The 25,921-nt window shown below is 34.9% G+C and overlaps 1 protein-coding gene across 3 annotated transcripts in view; it reads right to left on the bottom strand.

The window, feature by feature from the left end:
- Positions 1-15,866: 15,866 nt before the first annotated feature.
- The window catches only part of LOC131061255 (probable sodium/metabolite cotransporter BASS5, chloroplastic), a 132,235-nt gene continuing 122,180 nt past the window's right edge, over positions 15,867-25,921 (bottom strand). For all 3 annotated transcript variants that reach the window (XM_057994822.2, XM_057994821.2, XM_057994823.2), the window contains one exon: positions 15,867-16,065. In XM_057994822.2, coding sequence (XP_057850805.1) covers positions 15,961-16,065 — 105 coding nt within the window. In that variant the 3' untranslated portion in view covers positions 15,867-15,960. The remainder of the gene's footprint in view (positions 16,066-25,921) is intronic.

The following is a 25,921-nucleotide window of genomic DNA, read 5'->3' as shown; positions in this document are numbered from 1 at the left end:
GATTACAAACAAGTCAGTACTATCTTGACTGTTAGAATTCATGACAATCTCTTCACATTTTTCAAGAAAATTCCAACCGTTCCATGATCACCACTTCATCAGACTTTGTAACTCATCACGCATTGTGCATTAGATGTAAACCACTTTTCTCCTTCCCTAGACAAAAACAAACACGCCAAAATAATTTGAATATATCCTTATACAATGATCACTTATGTCTCCATCATTACTGCTTATCAGATAATAAACCATCAAACTTGATCGGTTAGGGTTTAACAACTAATAGGGTTTACCAGATACATTACATAGAAAGGTTTAACCCTTTACACCGGTTCATCGGTTCAACTCACAAACTTTACATACCGGTTTACATCTTCCATAAAGCTCTTCTTACCGGTTAGTAGCCAATATAAAAAATAACAATATCAGTAATAACATGAATACCATTACCAGTTTAATTGACATCAATGACAACATATCATTAATGCAATCTCTATGCAAAATACCAACAAACTCAAAATGCCAACAATCTCCCCCTTTGGCATTGATGGCAATAAAAATATCAACACCTTCGATTGCTGTTAAGATTGGTGAATAGGAATCCTGGTTTACATTACCAAGTATTCACCTTTCTCTATCTATCTTCAGTCTGCCACTGGTTCACCTAATCAAACACATAATTCCTCTCCTCAATCACATAATTCTTCTCCCCCTTTGACAACAATGCCAAAGTGAAAGTAAAACATTTAATTTTGCTCTCACTGTGCATCAACATCATTTTGCAACTTGATGCTCCCCCTGTGGAATACATCCACTTCTTCATCAATCCATATAAAATTCTGCAAGTGGTTTAGGGACTGATGCAATCATCATCATGCTCAACTAACTTCATGAAGAGGGACAACCCCCGATTGACTTCTAAGATACTCGAAAGTGGTCTTAGGTAGAGGTTTGGTAAAGATATCTGCAAGCTGCTCCTTCGTAGAAACATGCTCCAAGATAACATCTTTACTTTGAACTTTTTTCCTCAAGAAGTGATATTTCAATTCAATGTGCTTAGTCCTTGCGTGCAAAACATGATTTTTAGAAATGTTTATTGCACTTGTATTATCACACAAAATCTTTATTGGTTCTAAGATTTCCATCTTCAAACCTTCCAAAATGTGCCTCATCCACATAGCTTGTGTGCAATTTATATAAGTTGCTACATACTCAGCTTCAGCACTAGATTGTGAAGTGCAACTTTGCTTTTTACTACTCCATGAAACTAGCCTTCCTCCTAGAAAGAATGGTCCACCAGTAGTACTCTTCTGGTCATCAATATTTCCTACCCAATCAACATCTGTGTATGCTTTCAAATCAAAATTTCCACCATATGGATACCATAACCCATAGTCAACATTACCTTTCAGATATCTAAAAATTCTCTTGGTTGCCATCAGATGTGCCTCCTTTGGATTCTTCTGAAATCTAGCAACAATACCAACTGCAAGGGTAATGTCCGGTTGACTGTGAACAACATAGTGTAATTTTCCAATCATTGACTTGTATTACTTTTTATCTACAGACTTAGATGCATCTTCCTTGGACAATTTAAAACCTGTAACCATTGGGGTTCCATCTGGTTTACAGTCACTCATACCGAAAGTCTTCAAAACCTCTTTCACATAGTTGGATTGAGTAATGAAAATACTATTCTTCATCTGTTGTATCTATAAGCCTATGAATTTTTTTATTTCCCCTACTAATGACATCTCAAATTCATTCTTCATTTCATCTGCAAAACAATAACTCATGTCATCATTACCTCCAAATATAATGTCATCTACAAATACTTCACTGACCAGTATTTCATCATTGGTTCTAGAAAAGCCTATCTTCATCAGATGAGTATGAAGTTGTTCACACCATGCTCTGGGTGCCTGCTTTAATCCATACAAGGCTTTATGCAATTTGTATACCATGTCTTCCTTATCTGTCAATGCATAACCATCAAGCTTCTCTATATAAACCTCTTCTTCCAGTATCCAATTCAATTATGCAAACTTAGCATCCATTTGTTATACCTTGAACTTATTATGAGCTACAAATGCAAGCAATGTTCTGACACCTTCCAATCTTGCTACTGGTGCAAAATTTTCTCCACAATCTTCTCCTTCTTCTTGCACATAACCTTTGCATACTAATCTTTCCTTATTGCGAATTACAACACCATCTTCATTTAATTTGTTTTTGAGCACCCATTTAGTACCTATAACATTCTTTTTTATCGGTCGGGGTACCAGGGTCCAAGTGCTCTTCTTCTCAATTTGATCCAACTCCTCCTCCATAGCTTTCACCTAATGATCATCACCAAATGCCTCCTTAGCACTTCTAGGTTCAAAGGTGGAGATCATGCAAGAGTTCTCTCTTATTCTCCTTCTAGTTAGTACACCGACATCCTTATCCCCAATTATCTGTTTAGGACTATGATTCAGTCTCACATACCTAGGAATAACATGATCATTCTCTTTAGGTTCAACTTGTTCATTATCATCTTCCTCTAAATTTATTTGTTTCGATTGAACAAGTACATCAGGATTTTCTTTACCGGTTTCTGATTTAACAGTTTCAGGTTCCAAAAGCAAAATGCAAGGATCTTCACCCTTCTTCTCATAACTAGTTCCTTTTGAAATTTTAGGACATTCATCTACACGAACATCAACACTTTCAATAATTTTCCGTGTCCGGTTGTTGAAGCATTTATAGGCCTTACTCTTGGTGGAATAGCCAAGAAATATGCCTTCATCACTCTTAGCTTCAAACTTTCTTATGTAATCACCTCTTTTAACAAAACATTTGCATCCAAATATATTAAAATAGCTAACATCAGGTGATCTCCCATACCTGTACTCATATGGGGTCTTGTCCTTACCTCTTTTCACCAGAACTTGGTTAATTGTGTAGACGGTTGTACTTACAACTTCTTTCCAAAATGTTTTTGATACACCTCCTTGTATCAACATAGTCCTAGCAGCTTCAACAACTGATTGGTTGTTTCTCTCTGCTATAACATTCTGCTGTGGTGTCCTTGGTGCAGAAAGCTGCCACTTGATACCATTATCATCACAATATTTAGTGAACTATGCAAAAGTGAATTCACCGCCTTGATCTGATCTTAGACATGTCATCTTTTTGCCACTCTCTTTCTTAGCTAAGGCTTTGAATGCCTTGAATTTACCAAAAGCTTAATTCTTATCCTTCAAGAATGTGACCCACATCATCCTTGAACAATCATCAGTGAAGATCATGAAGTATCTGTCACCTTGAATGCTTCTTGTTCTTATTGGTCCACATAGATTCGTATGAACCAAATCTAACAAGTGCTTCACTGAGAAGGACTTGCTCTTAAAAGTTGAAGAACTCATCTTTCCTAGTTGATATTCTTTACAAAGAGCATTAACCGGTTTGTCTAGTAGAGGCAAACCTCTTACTGTCTTAGACTTGCTTACTTTAACAATATTGTCAAAATTTATATGACAAAATCTCCTATACCAAAGCCAACTATCATCTATTTTTGCATTCAAACAATTGCTAACTTTAGGATTGAGATGAAATAGATTACCTTTGATCCATTTCCCGAATGCAATCAATTCACCTTTGTTGTCAAAGATTTTGCACATTCCATTTCTAAACTCTAGTGGGTATCCTCTGTCATTAAGTTGTGCCACACTTAAAAGATTGTGCTTTAGGCCTTCAACCCAATAGACATCATCGGCACTGCTCTTCCCATTAAGAGAAATAACTCCCTTACCTTTAACCATACAGGGTGAGTCATTGCCAAATCTGACAACACCGCCATCAAATTCCTTTAGGGAAAGAATTTGCTCCGATAATCGGTCATATGATGTGAACAACCACTATCAATGATCCAATCATCAGAGTTATCCATTCTGGATACTAGCGCCTTTTGATCTGATATTTCTTCCTTAATAGCTACAAACACAATATCTTCACTAGCATCATTATCAAATTTTTCATCAGTAATACCACTGTCAATAGCTACAAGACAATCTCTCCTACCTTTACCCTTGTACTTCTTAAATTTGTCTCTCTTATATTCATTTGCACCATTAGGGCAATTTGCTGCTATATGACCAATCTTGTTGCATTCAAAACATTTTAAAGGCAGCTTACGTCTATATTTACCAGTACCTCTAGGCAGTCATTTTGCCAACAATGCTTCAAGTTCCACTAAGCTGTCTTCATCTTCAACATCTCTGCTGGATCTAGATTCATAGTTATGGTCGGTATCTCTACTTCTTCTCACAGATGGGTTAGAGAGAAGATCTAAATGTAGATTCTGATTTCTGTACACTACCATCATATCCATTTAGTTCAAAAGTAGTAAGTTTGCCAATAATAGAGTCAAGAGTTACCTTTGTCTTGTCAATGGATTTCAGCTCCTGAATAGTTGCAACTCAGATAGCATAGATCGGTAGCAGGGTTCCCAGTACCTTACTGATTACTGTGGCATCTTCTACTTTCCCTCCTACACTCTTTATCTCACCAACTATCTCTTTAATCCTTTGACCATACTACTGGATATTATCACCTTCTGACATTCTCATGTTGTCAAACTTTCCTCTTAAACTCTCCTCTTTGGCAATCTTAACATGTTCGTCACCGCTATAAATCTCTTCTAATTTCTTCCATACTTCATATGCGGTTTCAAGACCATGCACATCTACATATTCAACATCAGACATGGAACTGATAATAGCATCTAATGTCTGGTGATTTTCTTGCTGTTCTTTCTTCTGATCATCAGTCAGGGGTCCAATAGGTGTAGTATACTTATTTTCTATATGATCCCAATACTGACTACCAAGACTCTTAATGTAAATCTTCATTCTGTCACTCCATATTCTATAGTTATCTTTGTTGAACTTTAGACCTTCTTTCTTCATCATGATCTACAAGATCTTTTCCTCAAGCTGTTAGGCTTTTAGATTAAGAGGACCCAAGATGCTCTGATACCAATTGATGGTATGATGAAAAAATAAGTTTCTGGTAGAATACGGAGAAGGGGGGGGGGGGTGAATCAGTATATTGAAATCTGATACAAATTTCCCAAACTCAAACTCAGTTAAACAAAATAAACATATCTCAGTCAAGATCAATATTCATAAGAATACTTGACATCAACTGGTTAACTGTTATGACAACTTTAACAATAAACAACTTCAATCTTGTAAACATCAACAATGCTTAATCATAACTCAACATATTCATCTCTCAATGCTTCTACATAACATGCCTTATCAGAAATTAACCACATCAACAAATAAGATCACAACCACAAAAGCATTCACCACTTGACACAAATGTTTATACGTGGAAAACCCAAATAGGTAAAAACCACGGTGAGGTGGGACTCACAAAGATAGCTATCTAAACTCTTCCGAAGTTTGCCTTGTTAGGAGCCAAGCCTATTAAAGCTTTACAAAAAGTCACTTTAAGAACTAATTCTAGTTAGGAATCACCCGGTTAAGGGATTTACAAATATGCCTTGCTGAAAAGCACAATACCCTGTTAGAAGTAACCTCGCTGGAGGATTTAAGAATCCAAGCTAATGGACCACCTTGTTAGAGTATTTAATGAGTAACCAAGCTTGTTAGAGCTTACCCGGTTAAGGGATTTCACTTCTGCTGTAATTATTAGAAAATAATAGGTTTTTCTTGATATGTCTGAGTAACACTACATTTGCTTGATCAGATCCTTCTAAGCTTCAATCTGCCTTCACTAAAAGCATAGATCCATTCACTGGTTAGAAAACTACACACTCAACATGTTTTCTACCAATCTTGCCAACAAAATTTGCAAACAACTTCATCGACCTTAAATACAAATCAATTAGGTCGGTAACACAACAAAAACCTAATTCTCATCATCAAGATTAAAAAAAAGTCAGTTCAATCTTGACCATTAGAAATCATGACAATCTCTTCACATTCTTCAAGAAAATTACAACCGCTGCATGATCACTGCTTCATCAGACTTTGTAATTCATCACACGCTGTGCATTAGATGCAATCCACTTTTTTCCTTCCCTAGACAAAAACAAACGCGCCAAAAAAATTTGAACATATTCTTATACAATGATCACATGCATCTCCATCATTACCGCTTATCAGATAATAAACCATCAAACTTGATCGGTTAGGGTTTAATAGCTAATAGGGTTTACCAGTTACATTACATAGAAAGGTTTAACCCTTTACACCGGTTCATTGGTTCAACTCACAAACTTTACATACGGGTTTACAACATCTTCAACAAAGCTCTTCTTACCAGTTACTAGCCAATATCAAAAAACAACACTATCAACAATAACATGAATACCATTACCGGTTCAATTGACATCAATGACAACATATCATTAATGCAATCTCTATGAAAAATACCAACAAACTCAAAATGCCAACAAACCGGTAAACCCTACTTGTTTTTGATAAACCCTAACCGATTAAGTTTGGTGAATTGGTTATATTGGTATATGATTTGATGATGAACGGTAATGATTATAACACGTATGATTATTGTATGAAGTCAATTTCAAGTGATTTTGGTGAGTTGATGTAATGGTTTTTGTCTAGGGAATGAGCAAGTATATTGCATATAATGCAAAGCACGTGATGAGTTCCTAAGTTCGATGAAGCGGTGATCAAGGAGCGATCAAGGTTTTCTTAATTGATGTGCAGAGATTGCTATGTAATCTAACAACCATACTTGAACTGACTTGTTTGTAATCTCTATGAGAATTAGGTTTTTGTTGTGATACCGACCTATTTGATTTGTTTATAAGGTTGATGAAGTTGTTTAGTAAAAGAGTTGGCAAAGAGTAAGAAAAGATCAGTTGAGTGTGTGGTTACCGAACCAGATGATGTATCTGCAGTTTGAGTAAAGGCAAATAGGAGCATGAAAAGGATCTGATCAAGCAAGTGTAGTTCTATTTAGACAGATCAAAAAACTCCTATTGTTTTCTAACAATTACAGCAAAATTGAAATCCCCTAACTGGGTAAGCTCTAACAAGCTTGGTACTATTCAAATCCTCTAACAAGGTGATCCATTAGCTTGGATTTTCAAATCCTCTACCGAGGTTACTCCTTGTAGGGTATTGCTTCTAACAAGGCATTGTAGTCAATCCCTTAACCGGGTGGTTCCTAACAAGACCAGTTCTTAACGAGACTTTTGTAAAACTTTAACAGACTAGGCTCCTAACAGGGCGAACTTCAAAAGAGTTCAGATAGTTATCTTGTGAGTCTCATCTCACCGTGGTTTTTCCCATTTGGATTTCTACATCAAAAATATTTGTGTCAAGTGGTGAATGTTTTTGTGGTTATGTTCTTATGGTTGATTTAATTAACTACTTAACTACTTTGATAAGTTATGATAACTAGAAGCATTGAGAAATGAAGTCTATTGACATATGAAAAAGCATTTGGATGTTTATGAGTTTGAAGTTGTTTACTATTAATTTGTTGTAACAGTCAATCGATTTATCTTATGAGTTTTTATCTTGACAGTGGTATTACATTGATAGTTCTAAGTTTACTTTGAGAGATTGATTTTTGAGATTGGTGAAGTTTGTATCAGTTTTTCTATCTACTGATTCACCCCCCCTCTCAGTAGTTGACCATATACTTATTCTTTCATCATACCTTTAGCTAGTTTAGTGATCGGATTCTGAGTTGAAAGTTTGTTTGGTGAAAGTTTAGTTTATTTTCTATCTACTGATTCACCCCCCCTCTCAGTAGTTGACCGGATCCTTATAGTTTCATCATATTATCAAGTTCAAGGAATGAGATATGGATATGTAATGTGCGAATAATGTAATATCATTCAGGCAGAGGATTTGGTCACTGAGACTCCTTTTGTGATCAGTAGTGTGCTCTAGGATGTTGGCCTTCCTACAAGTGCAGGCCCCTCAATTATAATTCACATACTTACTGCAGAAGTATTATCAAACTGTGGGTAGGCTTCCCACCATGGTTTTTCCCTTTACCAGGTTTTCCACGTATAAATCTTGGTGTCATGTGGATGGTATTTATTCTATGATTATTGTTTATGCTTAATTGGTTTAACTGCTATTCCGGTATTAATGTTTTGGGTTCCGATATTAAAGTTTTAATTGCTAAATATTTTGGTAATCCATGACAACTGATTCACCTCCCCTCTCAATTGTCTTCTAGTTATTTGAAGTGTCTAACAACATACAATTTTATAAGTGGCTCCAAATAAATATATAATATGGCTAAACACACCTCCTAAATGTTCTACACTAAATGTTTATTTAATTTACATAATCAAATTAATCCATGTTTTTGATATTTAAAGCAGCAAAAACAAGGGTGTTGACCCTTAATACAACAACCTATAGGCAGTGAGAAAAATAAACCATGGGAGCAAGCCCATAAACAACTAGGTCAGATAGGAAAACACTAAATCCTGTTAGACCAAAAAATTAACCAAACTCAACTCAAGGAGGGGTAGAGACATCCAAGGCTTGATAGGGAGGGGTTTGAGCAAGGGGGGGGGACTTCCCCTTCCGCTTGCAACAAACTACAGTCTAGGCGATACAATCATTAGGACCATCAAGAGAGAGATCAAGTGGGAGTGACTTTGCAAGGTTGTAATCAAGAGCAAGGACATAGTATTGTTGTAGAACCACAATAGGTTGTTGTGAGACGACGATAGACTGCTGCAAAGGAACAACATCAGGAGCAAAGATGATAGAAGTAGTGACATCAAGAGTAGGTTCGGTAGAAGTGGAACGGGGTTGCAGATCCAGAGTAACAAAAACATCAACAACAACATTATTGGGGGTTATTGGCTCGTCATTCGAGTCAGTAGCATAAACAGTCAAGTGATCCAAAGTGGCATTCTTCCACCAAGTAGCTGCACCCTTGTGACGCAGGAGGGAGAAATCAGACACTAAATGATCTATAGAAAATCATTTTCTATAGCGGAAGGGGAGGCCCTCAAAATCCAGCGATTGATTCCAAGGCCTATCCCCGACCATAAGGACCACATCCCCAGGGAGAGGTGAGGAGATGTCAATGTGCGCCTCGACTGTCAGAGACTGCCCAAGCCAAGATGTAGGAGTTGTTAGAGCCATTTGAAATTATATGCATTATTTTAAATTAATCCATGTTATGCAAGGTATACAACACCTATTCCTAACACAATCATCTATAGATATGAGCATTATCATTTAGTTTAAAATAAAGATTTTTGGATTTGTAATAAAGGATTATAAATTTTTAAACTAATTTAATGCAAGAAATGCATTCAATACTCTAGACAAGAAACACTTGTCCTTTTTTCCAAGTGAACTAGTATAATAGACTAGCTTTCATTTTTGTTATGTGATTTATCATGTTTTTATTAATTGTTTCAAAAATTCAAAAAATTCTTTACATGTTTGATGTATTTGTTTGATATCTATTGAAAATTAAGGTGTCTCAACCTTTGATATTTTTTAACGTTGGTTGGATTATTAATTATTTATTTGCCAACGTAAATTATTTATGTTCATCTATTCATGTCATTTTGTGGAATGACATGATGAGGTGTCATCATATATGTCAGGTGACTAGGATGACATTTGCCCTATTTTTTAGGAATTAAGCATCTCACTTTGTGGGTTTAGACGATTCAAGTGAAAATAAGAGTTAGAAGTAGAAAATGTTATTACAAGTGGATTTATGCAAGTTGGTGCTTTGCATGCAATTGGAGTTTTGCATGCATGCAAACATTTGAAGATTTTTCATGTGGTCTTATTGGGCATCCAAATTAAAAGAATTCTTATTTTGTATATTATAAACATAATAAATAAGATGCGTGTGGAGTAGTTTGTATGATAATGTTATTTTGCAAGTATTATTATGTAGATAGAATTGCTCAATAAATCTTGCCATTGTAAACTCTTGTAAGAGCTTAGCTTTGGAAGTGTATCGTAATCTTATTATTTATAGGATTATGTATTGGGTTGTACTTTAGAGTGAGGTTTTTCTCTCAAAAGGGTTTTCCCTAGGTAAATATGTGTTGTTATTTATGTTTATATTTTAAGTTGTCAATCTTCTCACTATAACTACTAAGGGTTTAAAAAGTTTGAATTGTATCTCCTCAGTAGATTGGTTTAGGAAGCATTTTTGCATACTTATGATTCAGACAAATCCTCATAGGATGATGACGCGTTTGTTGTTGTCTTGGTAACACATGCATAAGAAGATGTATGGCTTATTGATTGTGATCCATCTTTCCATATGACCTCTCATCAGGGTTAGTTTTTGAAGTATGAAGAATTTAATGTTGGGAAGGTGTAGTTGCTGATGAATCTCATCTAAAGGTAGTTGGCTATATAAGTGTTTTGATTTGATTCCTTGACAACAAAGTGAAGGGGATTGATAATGTTCTTCATATCTTGGCTTTGACATGAAACCTTATTTTTGTAAGTTCAATGATATGGGTGTGTAGGTTGTTTTATTGAATGAAGGATGCAAGATGACTAGAGGAGCTATGGTGCTTGCTAAGGGTGTTTGAATAGGCAATATATTTAGATATATGTATGCATGATTTAATGTAATAATTCTTCTATTAAATCAAAGAAAAGAGTTTTAGAGACTTCATTCTCACCATTAGAACTAACAATGAATAAATTTGTTGTATCTTCATTAAATGGTCATGATTTTTGGGTACCCAAGGGTGTTCATTCTTTATAAATGAAACTTCCTACAATGAAGACAATGTTGTGGCATCAAAAACTTGGTCATATTGGCGAGACAAAGCATAGAGACTTAAAAAATAAAAGCATTGTTGAGGGGTTAGATGCTTGTAATCTCAAGTTTTATTTTTGTGAACATTGTATAAATGGAAAGAAAAATTGTGTTCAGTTTTATTCTTGTTCTCATAATTTTTTGGAGGTATTGGATTTGATACATTATGGCGTTTTTGATCTAGTTAATATTCCTTTGATATCTAAATCTATTTATTTTATATCATTTATTGATGACTACAATAGGACATGAGTTTATTTCCTCATAAGCAAATATGAAGTCTTTACTCATTTTAAAGAGTTTAAAGCTTTTATAGAAAATTAGACTAGTAAAATATTAAGTGTGTGAGGATTGATAAGGGTGGTGAGTTTTCTTTACAATATTTTCTGACAAGTGCTATAAAGAACATATGATTGAGAGACATATGCCAACTCCACACACCCTCAGTGAAATGGAGTTGCAAAGAGGATGAACAAGATGTTGATGGAGAGGGCTAAGAGTATACTTAGTGGAGTTACCTTCGAAAAACTTTTTGGGCTAAAGTTGTAGCTGTTGTCTGCTACCTGATTAATAGGTCTTCTACATCCTCTTGTTAAGAAGACACCTATGGAGTTGTGGTCAAGAAAAAAATCCTCATTAAAACATCAAATTTTTAGTTGCAAAGCATATGCAGGTGTCAAAGGAGAAGAGGTTGATGTTGGAGAACAAGATAGTGAAATGTATCTTCATTAGTTATGATGTCAGTGTGAAAGGGTACAAGCTTTGGGATCTAGTGGCCAAAAAGGTTCTCTATAGTTGAAGTGTTATATTTAGAGTTTATGAAACCTTCTTTCATTGTTTTACAACTAGAGAAATAGGAGAACAATAAGGATGTGGTTTTATTCCCTCCCACACAAGAAAAAGGAACCAAAAGCATCAATTGTACCTTATGATGAGGAGAGCTCAGGTAGTTATAAAAAATCAAAAGAAGATGAAGAACCTCAACCTTATCCTTTGAGGAGGTCCATGGTAAATTAGGTTACAACTTGAAAGGTTTGGATATTCATTGCATGATTCTAATTGTAATTTTTTTTTTATTGCTAAAACTGATGAGCCAAGGACTATAAATGAGGCTATTGGTATGAGTGATGCAAATTCTTGGATAAAAGCCATGTAAGAAAAGATAGTAGCTATAATGTCCCCTTTATGTTAATACTCAAGATTAAAGGAACAATTAACTTGAAAACCAATTGCAAGAGACTTCTTTCTTATCCAAACCTCAGATTCCTTGAGTATCGTATTTGCTGTGATTGGTGTAATGAAATCAATGTTAAGTATGGATAGGGTATCTCTGTTGTCTTTGATATGACAATGAAAACTACATTGCTTAGGTTTGTTGTCCCTGATTTAGACTTTTGATGTCTGCAATAGTACACTGCATTGGATTGACAAGATCCTCAATCTATGAATGCTTGTATGATATGTATGATGGGGTAGTGACTCTATACAACCTTCAGAAGTGGGTGGTTACCTGTTTTACCTCGTAAATTATAACAAGTTAGATAGGCAGTGTGCTTGATATTTTCACTGGTAAATATACATACAGATGTCAACCACTACTTGCTCCAAGTGAGAGAGCCCACAAAGGAATGAGAAACACGGGTATTCGAACTGTAAGTGTCGGTGTTTTCAAATATTCATATTTAATGGCTTTTGTGATGCATTGATAGTTATTTTTGTTCGAATTCACTATGGATGGTCTTATATATTGTGGGAGAGGATATTCCAAGAGTCATGTCTTTTATCTCTTAATTCAGGGATGGGATATTACAATAGCATTAAAGATAACAATAAATGGGATCTAGTACTTTTCCTTGAAGGTCATAAACCTTTCGAAATCAAATGGGTATTCAAAAAGAAATTTGATTCTGATGGTAGTGTTTAGAAACACAAGGAAAGGTTGGTAGCGAGGAGTATTCCCAAGTGGAGGGAATTGATTATAGTGATATATTCTCTCATGTTGCAAAGTTGGCATCCATTAGATTTTCATTATCACTTGTTGCAACATATGATCTTGAAGCTGAGCGAATGGATGCAAAGACAAACTTCTTTCATGATGATACATCCTAAGCACTACTTTGTAAAAGGTTCACAATAGTTAATTTGCTAGTTGAAATAGTTAGTATGGTTTGAAGTAGTCTCCTTTGATATGGTACCAAAAAATTGATGCCTTTGTGTTGAGTTTGGGATTTTTAAGATTTTAAATATGATTATTGTGTTTATTTCAAAATTGATAATGATCACATTCTCATTATTTTATTATTTTATTGTACATTGATGATGTATTGGTTTTTGGGAATGATAAAAGTTTTATTTTAGATTTGAAGTCTTTGTTGCTAGCATAGTTTTAAATAAAAGATTTAGGAGCAACTAGGTACATCTTAGGGATGGCGATCAAAAGAGACAAAGCTAGTAAAAGACTTGGGTTGGGCCAAAGTAAGTTTGTAAACTCGAGGTTGGAGAGATTCAACATGGAAAATTGTAGATCATCATGTGTTCTTGTTTTGCAGGGAATGAAGTTATCTATGGAGGACTATCCAAAATCTCCTACTAAGGCAAAGGACATGACCAACATATCTTATGCGAGTGTTCTTCATAGTTTGATGTATGTTATAATTACAAGGCCAAACATTGCCCAAACAAAGGGATTCCTTTGTTTTTGGCTAATTATGGACATATTCATTGGGATGTGATGAACAGTGTTCAAATACTTGCAAGTTACTTCCAAGTATTCTTTATGTTTTCATGGCTATCCTACAGGACCTTAGCATCCATTTTTTGTGGATATGTGAAGTTAAATTGGGAAAGTCACAATGATAGTAGAAGATCCACTAGAGGATACGTTTACACGATGTTTTGTGGTGCTATTAGTTGGATAAGTGACATGTAGTTGCTTTGGCCATGATAGAAGCATAGTACATTACAACTACTCATGCTTCTAAGGAAGCCATTTGGCTTAAGAGATAGTGTTCTAATGTTGGTCTTGATGCAAGGTTGATTACTATTTGTATGACAATTAAAGTTTCATATGTTTGGCGAAGAATCTGACCTTCCATGTGAGGACAAAGCATATTGATGTTCAGTACCATTTTGTTTGTGACATGGTAGAGAATGAGAGCGTAAAATTAAAGAAAGTTGACACTTTGGTGAATGTTACAAATTCCTTGTAAAAGTCTATGAGTACAAAGAAGTACAAATGGTGTTTGTAGTCTATAGGTCTCATGTCACCTAGTAGTTGAGTTTTTTTTTTTTTATCCTCTCTTGAAAAGTGTTTAACAATAGAGAGAATGTTGGGAAGTAAGGTGTTTCAACCTTTGCAATTTCATAACATCAATTTAATTATTAATTATTTATTTGCTTATGAAAATTATTTGTCATTTTATGGAAGTTAGCATGATGAGGTGTCATCCTACATGTCAAGTAACATCCCACTTTGTGGGTCTCGTTCGTTGAAAATAACTCAAGTGAAAATAGAGTTAGAAATAGAATATGTTATTATAAGTGGATTTATGCAAGTTGGCGCTTTGCATGCATGCATGTGCCTCGAATATCAAGCAAGTATTTAGCAAGTGTAGGTGCCTTATATGCAAGACTACAATCTTGCATGTATGCAAGCATTTGGGGATTTATCATGGAGCATTCTTGGGCATCCAAATTGGAAGCATCATTAGTTTGCATTTTGTAAACATTATAAACAAGATGCTTGTGGAGTAGTTTGTATTATTTTATTTAACAAGTGCCATTATGTTGTTGGAATTGCTCACTTCATGTTGTAAACTCCTATAAAATCTCAACTCTGGAGATGTATTGTAACCTTATTGTTTACAAAATAATATACTAGGTTGTGCTATGGAGTGGGTTTTTCTCCTTATGGGGTTTTCCCCATGTAAATCTATGTTATTGTTTCTATTGTTGATTTACATGTTTATGTTGTACGTTGTTCATCTTCTCATCGTAACCATTAAGGGTTTGAAAAATCTACATCGTCTCCTCATTAGATTCGTGCAGGAAGTGTTTCCATGCACGTTATTTCCTTTCAATATTTGGTGAGTATGCATTCAAGGACTACATGTAAACATTTTTTAGCTTAATGTGTGATATACTTTAATTGAAATATGGATAGCTAAATAGTTATATCTTGTAAGTGAATAGACATTTAAGGATTTAAACTTTCTAAAACAAAGCTCGATACAATAAATTGCATATGTGCATGCTTTGAGTAGGTTTTTTATGACCTTGTTGCAACATGATACAAGGGATCAACCTACTCTTTTAATCACTCACTTTGCACCTAAGCATAATAAGCCTTTTAGAGTGCAAGTTATTTTTGTTTATTCATTCACATTGCACACATAAAGGTACATGGAACAATGTTTGTTTATTGAAATACCTTTGTCCATCTATATAATAAAACATGCATTTTTTGTAAATTTAAAATCTTATTTACATTCCATTAATTGAATTAAGACAATATGGATTAATGATAGTCAAAATGGATTCAATGTTGTGTCTCAAAGGTCTAGTTCAATATTGGATAGTTTCAAATGAATTGATCAAAAATATTTAATCATCAAATGCTCATTCAATCATTTGCAATGTCTTGTCGATCAATTTTTACAACACAAAAAATATCTTCATAAGATTGCCCTCTTTAGCCTAGCAAAATTCAAAGTGCAAGAGATATGAGCCCTAACAATTCTATAATATACAAATATAGACAACTCTCTTATTTGCAAGCTCCTTTTGTTTAATTAAGAGTAAGCTTAGCAACTTTTCCTATATACCAAGAGTTGAAGTAAGATGTAAATAAAATATTAAAATAGGCAAACAATATTAATAATTTTATATAATCATTCTTTAACTATTATTTGAAACATATAATCCTTCACAAGACTTCTTCTAAATTTAAATGGATATAAAATTGTTTTATTAATCAAATTTGTATAAGTTTATTTTATGTTCACATTGTAATTGAAATAAATATTAGACTTACAAAGATGAGAACCTTGAGCAATTTAAAAACTATTATTGCAATTTTCATTCACTACTAGTTACATCAAATGTGAATAAAATTATATGAAAATTTTAAAATCTTTGCAACTAAGAGTCAACAATCCTTGAAGCTAATAGTTCATCTTGATTGACAGTCTTCTCTTTCTCCCACAACACTACAAGGCCAAATGCTATTAGAGACATGACAACTACCTGCACACAAACAAATACTCTTGATTTTATTAAATAAAATCAATTTCTATTAAATAACAAAGACTTTAAGGTGAGAAAATAATCATCAAACCAATTAAATGTAAAATTATCTCTGTGTTAAGGTGCCACATAAGGAATACATATCGTTAGCTATGTTCCTAATATAAGTCAAGGTTCAAATATTTTGTAGTAATTTATATTCACACAACACAAAGTTTATACAAATAAATACAATACAAGATATGGAATTGTTTTAACTTATTATTTATGAGCGAAATATTATTAGCTTGAAATAAGTCATCTTAAAATTGAATGAATAAATAATAAAAATTGAGTGATTAAAAGAGTAGGTTGAGTCATCTTAAAATTTGGTGCAAACTGAGTTGATTTAATAATCACTCAATGTCAAAAATAATTAGTCTCACTACTCTTAAATCAAACTGAATAATATATTATCATATAAATAAACAACATTATTATACAAAATTGCAAATAACATAAAATAGAACAATATGCAACTCCACAAAATAATATGGACAATGAATCATAGAAATGAGAATAGGTACAAAAATAAATACTACTATCAAATAAATAGTAAAATTTCATAAAATTTCATGTATTATTATGGTACAAAGAAATGTTGCATATCTAAAAGGAAGAGTCTCAAAAGGCACATTTAAGAGATTCCAAGAAAATTTTTAGAACAGTCTCAAAAGGCACATTTAAGAGATTCCAAGAAAAATGACAAGATTGAAAGAGACCTAGCTTTTTCCACATTGGAGAATGATAGATATCTGCTATGTCTTGTAATAAAAAAAAACATACAATAGAAAGAGATTCCTCATGATGAAGGAAATCTAGTGATTACTTTTGCATAGTACAAAGGGTGGAATCATATTCCAATATGAAACATACTAAGTTAACGATGATATACTTTCAACATGATGTTTTGAACATTCTCAAAGATATGGTCCTTATATATCATGTCTATTTTAAGTTATCTCTTTATATAGAGAGTACCAAATATTGATGGGCTTACATATGTGCTATCTTCCACATCTTTCTTGTATGTCTTATGGAAAATATTGTGATAATTTTTTTTAGATAATTAAAAATTTGTTCTTAATGTTTTGATTCTTTTGAGGACAAAAAAATAGAGGATTACTCTTGCAATTTATAATTGTTTCATTTTTAGTTGCTCATTCTTTGACGTTGGTATATAAAATAAAGGATATCATTCTATCATGTTGAGTATGTGTGAGATCATGATAGGTCAAATAATGGTAATGGCAGAAAAAATCACACAAAAATCTCATCCAAAATCATAAAACTTTTTTAGGCTTGAATTTTCACACTTTTTGTATTTAATAAATTCAAAGCAAAGTAGATTTTTTTTTTCCTCCATTAATTACTTTAGATTATGTAGAAAATAAATAGATATCCACTTTGATTTCAAATAAACCCTACCCACTTCAACCCCACAAAATTCCATAAGAATTAGGCTGGGGGGATCCCAAACTTGCGTTTTCCATGAAAACGATGATGGAAAACGATGAGTTAGAATTTTTTCATAGATTCCTTAACATCACTCTTGATGTTGGACTTTTCTTTATCTAAATTTAATAAAATATATCTCAAATTTTTCAAAGCTCTAAAAATATAATATGCGCTTAATTATAATTTTAATAGACAAATATTCTAAATTTTTCATATATACAATTTGAATTTCTAATACACATTGATTAAAAACCATCCATAAATTCCAAACCCTTCATCCTTTTTCAAATTTGGTAGATGTGACACACTCTAGGCTACATTTGTGATAAGTTCTTTTTTAAGGTTAGCTGAAAACTTATTTTTAAATATTTTCATAAAATCATGATAAAAAGTAAGTCGTTTTTTTTTTAGATCCACTTGAGTGTCCTTATATTTGAAGTTTAGAAAAAAATGTATAATTATGCTCATACTTAGGTTGGTCAAAATGACATGTCTTTTATTTTATCTGTAAATTTTAATATTTTTCATTAGAATATTCAATTTTTATCAAATTAATTTTTATAGTAACCCATAAACTACATTCAATTCCTACAACTTTTATTGCAATATATTTTTCAAATTGTGTAGATAATACATTCAGTTTTTCTCATGAAATTACTCTAAGTTTTCTTTATTTCTTTTTCTTTTCTTTATCATTCTCATTACCACACATAGATATTGTGTGACTCATCATGATCTTGCATTCACCTTGCTATTTGTTTTTTATTCCAAGTAATTCTCATACCTTTAGGTTGGTTTTCATGTTTTCGTCTTCCTCCATACATTTTTGGTTGGTTTTCAATTTTAAATAGAATTTTCAAATATTATATCTAAAGGAGATTAGCCATACCATTCTAGACATAACAACATTGTTCCCAAAAATTAATTGGAGATCAGCCATACCATTCTAGAGATAACAACATTGTTCCCAAAAATTAATTCTCAAATTTTGACTTCATAGAAGGCAAAATATCTTTATTATGTTTTTCAAATTAATGATTTCCTTATTATAACCCTAAGCCTACAAGTTTTGAACCTATGTTCTCTCCATCATTGGCACCCAATTTACTACTAGGGATAAAGTGTAATCCAACATAAAACATGTTAATTTAAGTATTCAACATTTTAACAAATCTTCTTAGTTACTTCTTGATATTCAAATTCCAAACTTTCAAACTTTTGTTTTAGACATTTGTTTTCGTTCTATTTTTAGACTTACATTGACACTCCTCTTGATCTTCTAATCTATCATATTATTTCATGGCTGTAATGTATTATTTTTTTTCCATTAAGCATATTATAATTCATATTGATTATAAAAAAATTACAATTTGTTGTGCCTTTCACACACTCCCCATTGAGCAAAATAAAGACCCCTTCTTTTTTGCTTGTTTTGCTATCCTTTTAAATCTTATTCTCATGGATGCTAAGGTCAGGGAATCCGAAGCTCGAGTAGGTTTGAACAACCACTTCTTTATTTTGACTTTATGGAGCCCTAATGAAGGTGAACTGAATAATGAACAGCCATAGGCTCATTATTTCCCCTTGCAGCCAAACATTGATGGTACAATATAGCTAGGTTAATCAGGATGGAAAAATGGTTAACGAAAACCAATTCTAATTGTGTCCAACTTGAGATAGAATTGGTTGGTAACACGAGTTACCAATTGAATGCATTTGGTCCAAGTGTGTAAAAAAACAATTTGGAAACTACATCCTCATACTCAATGTTTGTCCTTACTGCAACATCTTTAAATGCTTGAATATGTCATTCTATTGTCCTGCCTTCTCTGGGCATGAACCTAGGGTAGAGGTGTTTAGGATTTTCGGGCGTATCATGTATCACTCCTTGGAAAGATAGACAAAATTCCCTTCACCAAAGAAAACAGCCATTGCTTAACTTTGTGTATTGGAGGATTGAGTGTCAACACTCAAATCTAGATGGGGTATTTGCTGATTGAGTATTCTCAGATCTGCATTACCCTTTGTCAACCCTCACCTTCTTGTAGTACATGAGTAGTGATACATCAACACTTCCTTTAGTTGACTTATTTGATGATAATATTTCTCTAATTCAGCTTGAATACAACCTCAAAACTCTAGGTCTGAATATAGAACTCTCAAAACAAATAGAATATCAAGACTTTCAATTTTCAGGCCCTCCTAGTGCCAGTTTTGTTGATGGGTGTTTTGACACACTCAACAACAGGTTAAACCACATAAATCACTGGATTAACTTGCACCACCATGACTTGTGATATAGGCCTTATAGTAGATTGATTTCTTCTAGAAGTTAGTTGCACTTTAGGAAAGGTGAAATGATCTTGTGACTTTATCAACTTGTGGTCGAGTGTGTCAAAACACTCATCAACACAATCCACAATGATAAATGTGGAAAGAAGGGCCCAACGGGTCCATCATAGCCCATCCTTTGGAAGTTGTGTCTATTAGCAGATATCTGTTCCAGGCTTATGAATCTTTCCTAGTAGCAGGATCTATTGTTGAGGCTATAAAACAGCACTACATTTTGGCTTGCCATGAATGTGATTTAATTATTTCTTAAAGCAATATGATTAAGGATAGAGTTGTCAAAGGGGTTATGTCAATTGGTGAAAGGTTTGGATTGTCATTGTGAAAACCCAATTTCAAATCACCAAAATGACATCTAAGGTGGAATTCTAAGTGGTTACCATTTGACTTCCATTGTGAACCTATATATATATATATATATATAAAGTTGTTATCTAATGTTAATATCTAAGTGACTCTTAAACTTCTCATGTTGGGCCCTTAGGGGGTTAGTTCAAGTGGTGGTGTTGTCACTTCTAGTTTGTGGATGACTGCCCACCTGAGCTTGACACTAGTTGAATTGTGTGTTGATATATCTTAAGTGTCTCTTAGTGTTAATGCTCGAGGGGCAGAGGTTCCCTCAATTGTGGTGAGGAACCACTCTTCTTCCAATCTTTCTAGATCCTATTCCCTTTGCTAAAATGATGCAGTACTCCCAAAAGCTGGAGCCTTTGCATGGTTGGCTCTTCAAGATAAAATTCTCACCAGTTCAAGGCTTTCACATCTAGGCATAGCAGCTCCCTTCAATTGTATCTTATGTGGAGCGAATGCAGAAACCAGAGACCACCTCCTTCTTCAATGCTTATTCTCATACTCTTGCTGGACTTGGCTCAGAGCAAATGCAGAAACCAGAGACCACCTCCTTCTTCAATGCTCATTCTCATACTCTTGCTGGACTTGGCTCATGAATAGACTGAAATGGTATTCTCCCCTGCAAATGAGTTTGAATCAGGTCTTTGAATCCTGACCCTTGCTCTATAAAACTTCTTTTTTCTCAGTACTTTGGAGGGTCTCACCTGCCATCCTTATTTGGAATATATGGTGGGCAAGAAACAAGAGTCTTCAGGAAAGATTTTAGTTCAGTGGACACATTTATTTCTCATATAGAAAATGCAATCTTGGAGTCGATAAAAGCTTACACAATCAAGCACAAGAGAATTGACTCTAGTTTTACTTCATGGGATTCAGAGGTCCTTAAAGATTGGGAATCAATCACTCTACATTCAAAGGTAGTTTAATGGTAAATATGCCAAAGAAAATTGATAGAAAGGATGTCAAATGGATTCCTTGGACTCCAGACTCTATTAAACTTTAATTTGATGGTGCATCTAAAGGAAACCTCGGAATCTCTGGTATTGGGTGTGTTCTGGGAAACCATACAGGTTATGTTGTATCAGCTGTAGCCTCAAGTATCCCAATTGGGCAAATAACATTGCAGAAGCAAAGGCATTAGTAGCAGGACTCAAGTTGGCTTCCTCTTTGCAGATCAAAAATTTGATCATCGAGGGAGACTCATTAAATCTCATTTCAGCACTGAAGAAGATACAATCTCCAAACTGGCAAATTAAATACGTTTTAAAGGAATCCTTCCAAATCTTATCTTCGTTTGAAAATTACTCCATCCTCCATTGTCATAGAGGAATCAGATGGTGGATTCCCTGTCAAATGTCAGGTGTCAATTGGAGAAAGAATACCAAGTTTTCAATGAGGAAGCCGTCAAAAAGAATCCCTCTCCTGGCTGCGATCCGAGAAAAAGAATCTCACACTTAAATTTTAAACTAACATGGTGTTGGCGGTACATATAAAAATTTCCATTCTATATGTCGCCTTATTGAGTCATGTCCCTAACTGGTCCTTTGGTCGCGTTGTGTGCTTTGAATTCTCCGTGTAATCCAGTCTTCGCTGTTTTCTTTAAGTTTCACTATGTTGAACTTGAACCTTTTGGTTCAAGGTTCAAAGTTCAATGGGCGTCGTGTTAAAGTTTATTTTCCCGCTCAGCTTCATAAGTCTTCTTTAGTCTTTGTCGGTGTTTAGCATTGCTTGAACCTTGAACTTGAACCTTTCGGTTCAAGGTTCAAAGTTCAATATTTGTCATGTTTGTGTTTTTGCGTTGCTGATTGTCCCTCACGGTTCAAAGTTCGATATTTGATTTCTTGGAAATCATGTGACTTTTCATGAGGTAGCGGCGCGGATTTTGAGATACGGTTGACGGCAGCAGAAAGAGGAAATATTCTTTCTTAATAATTTGAAAGTTGTCATTTATAGCAAGTATGGCGTGGAAATCCGTGTTTTCAGATATGAAGTGACTTGTTATTAAATGCATGCTCGATCGCGATCATTTCAGAGTGATGTCGCACAAGTGAAGAGTAATGATGATAATTTGTGGTAATCATGGGTAAGATTTTCTCGGCTATTTTAAATTGAGCAATTGTCTTGTCGAGATTGTCATTTGTGAATAAGTTTTAAGAATAGTTTTTGGAGTGGGAGGAAAATAGACCGCGACAGGGGTTTTGCAGATGACAGAGGAAGGTATGTTCAACGACTTTCCTAATTGCTACAGTTTTTAAAAGATCTGGGTATATTGTTTAGCTGCTTGTTTCCGTTTTACCTATTTTCTTCTTTGTCTGGGTTGATTGGGGAAAGATTACGGGTTAAGCATGAGGCCTACTTTGCCTAAATTAATGAACTCTTCTTCCCTTGTAAGTTCTTTACCAGAGCTGGCTGATACAGCTTTAGTTCAATTAGATTTAGATGTTTTCTTAGAAAGAGTAAGGAACGTAGTTGCTGATTCTATGATGAAAGACATTGCACAAAGTGGTTTATTGGAAGCGGCAGCATTTCCCACAGCTGCCCCTTGTTCTGAGTTGGTTTTAGAGTGCATGAATCACTATGATAAAGCTAACAGATGCATTAGGAAAAATAATGGTGAGGTTTTGTTGTCTATTGATAGAGAGACAGTAATGGCTGCCATGGGTATCCCACATCGGGAACCCTATGAAGATTGGACTATTGGTAAGTCTTATGGGGTTTATTCTGAGAAGCAGTATTACAGAACCATTATTTCACGGAATTGGCTTTTGAAGTTTCAAAAGGGTGGTTCAAGGTTGCCAAGGCCATTAACCCGAGAGCATTTGATTCCTGGAATCAGGGATTTGGTAATAATGTTGAGTAGAGTTAGGGGAAATTCACACTACTTCTATTGGGAAGAGTGGATGTATTTCTTCATCCAGGTCACTCTCGACAAAAACCGGTTCATTGACCGGGGCACCGTTATTGCAGAAAGGTTGCATGAGGGTTTGAGCAATTACCTTGGGATGTCAAATTTCTATATGTCTTCATATCTGTTATATATGCTAGTTTGTGTGAGGGAGTGGCCTGGCCTGTTCCATGCAACATGGGTTCAGGGTATAAAGATTTATGAATACCACCCCCATTTGACCCCAAAAGGACATGTTGATAATTACCTTCGCTGGAATGACATTTTTGCTGGGAGGTTGACTTTTGAGTTACAAGATAATTTGCACAGAAGAATGTCAGTAGAAGCGGTTGAACTAATTAACATCTATGGTAGCTTCTTTACTCAATTCAATCACTTCACTTACATAAGGGTTGGAGGTTTTAAAGGTGAACCCTTTAGGCTACCTAGATATGTTTCAGACTATTGTGTTTTGATTGAAGTTTCCAGGTAGTTAGCCTATGTTGTAAAGGATTATGGTGAAGATTCTGGCACAAGTGGAATTTTTCCTATTGATTTAGGCCATTACAGTTGCAGGTCAGTTTCTGATGCATTGAATCTTGAGCTGGAATTTAAGAGGTTTCATTTGAGAACTTTTGTGAAGAGAGACAATTTTGACAGCAAAGGTTTTATTGCCCAATATGTGAAAAAGATAATGCCTGATCAACATGTACCACAGTTGGAGGATTATTGGGAAGACTGCCCAGATGAGTTTAAAGTGAGAAAAAGGAGTTGGTCCAGGTTAACTCTGAAACAAATTTTTAACATGAAATTGCAGATGGATACCTCTGGTGTCACTATTGATAATGAAGATGTACTGGATCCAAAATTCATGAGACGGGTACACAATGAACCCCTTCCAGAGGTAGATTGGAGCAAAAAGATGGAGGATAGTGTACAAGCACACACCTTTAGTATAATTCGCAGAACTGAGAATTGGCTAAGAAACTGCAAATTTCATCCGGGAAAGGCAACCAGTTCAAGAAATAAAGGTGGAAAAAGGAAGAATGTAAGCAAAACTATTGTTTCAACTGACACCCTTGTTTCTGTTGTAGGAAAGAAGCAAGCTAAGATTAAAGAAGAAAAACTTGACTCTGAAGCTGCACATTCCATTGGTGGCCGAGTGACCAGGTCAAGATACAAGAAGAATTTTCAGCCACCTGCCGCTCATCTCATTCTTGATTTGGATGCCGAGGAAGTATGGGGAAATATGACAACCCCTGTTTTCTGATGCTAACAAGGTCTTAGCCAATTCTGATGCCGCTATCCAGGATTCACAGGTGCTTGATGTTTTGTCTAACACAGATAATGCTACATTGTCGCCTTCAGGAGGGCCTTCGCCCACACAATCCAAGGATCTGACTGTGGCTCCTAAATGGTTAAGTGATTCAATTACTAAGAAAATAAATGTGGTGCCTATTTCGGTGCCAATGGAAGATGCCATGAGTAGATGTTTGGGAAGAGCCACAAAGCCTAAGCGGCTAAAAATGGAGACCACGATCGGTTTTGATGAAGGCACAAAACATTGGACCGCAGACATTGCCAAACCTACATCTGATAAGGATGCTGCCACCGCCTCAGAGGCTGATTATACTATTGAGCGAGTTGATTTGGGGGTAGGAACCAGAGCAGTTGATGTGAAACATTTAGAGACTTCAACCAAAAGGATTATCTCCCACACTTGGAAGGACGAAAAAGATAAAGCAGAGTTGAAGCAGAGTTTAATGCAAATGGCTCAATACATTCATGCTCTGCAGAATAGTCTGTTGCCATTGTCCCAAAGCTCTGTTCCCTTTATTTCATAATCCCCTGGTAATCAAAAGTTCTTTGATGAGGTTCAACAAAACAAGATGATTGCAGATATTTTCTCTGAGTGGCTCACATCGATTGTGCATCAAGGAACTAATTATATATCCGATTTAGTTCAAATTTTCAAAGATGCTAATGAAGTTACCAAGGAATTGGATGCCGACTTAATCTCGTGGCAAAAAGAAAAGACTAAATGGGCGGTGATTTCAAAGCAAATGCGTGATATTCAGCGCTATGGCTTGATGAATTTTCTTGCCGAAAGACAAGTGCCAGGGTTAAATGAAGATATAATGTTCATATGCAAAGAAAGCATAGTGGTGTAACCAAATCATCAAGCAAGGTCGTAGCGAATCTGCCAGTTTACGAGGCGAACTAACAACCCTGAGAACAACCATGCAAAAGGATTTGCGCTGCGTAGATGTCCAGTTGCTTAAGGAGGATAGCCAGACTTTGGAAGATACAACAGAAATGATCAATCAATTCAGCAGCCACATTAAGCAAATTAAAGTGGAGAAATCCTTAGTTGTGGAAGATTTTATGAGGATTTCCAAAGTGGAGTCAATGCTCACAGTTTGCCTAGATCACTTGGATTCACACAGGGATAAAGTACAGATGGTGAAAAGGAAGAAAGAACTCTGGAAGCAAAGGGTAATACACATCAGCCTGCCACATGTAGCGGTAATTCAGGAGTTCTCGAAGGTTCATCGGGAGTGGAGTGCAGCGAAAGCGGTTATGGTGTCCGTCCAGAATAACAACCCGGACAATCTGACTGAAACAGAATCGACGACATGACTAGCACTGCTGGCAGTTGTTTGCCAGCGAGTCTAGTTGTCTCTTATTTTCAGTTATGCAGTTAGGGTAGTTTCTCATTAACTCTTTCGAGTTAATTTTACCTTTGGTTAAAACTATTGGTCTGGTGACCTATTT

This window comes from Cryptomeria japonica, chromosome 11 (genome assembly GCF_030272615.1).
Source record: "Cryptomeria japonica chromosome 11, Sugi_1.0, whole genome shotgun sequence".
NCBI lineage: Eukaryota > Viridiplantae > Streptophyta > Pinopsida > Cupressales > Cupressaceae > Cryptomeria > Cryptomeria japonica.
The sequence above is the reverse complement of the archived record's forward strand: the minus strand, read 5'-3'. Positions and strand labels throughout refer to the sequence as shown.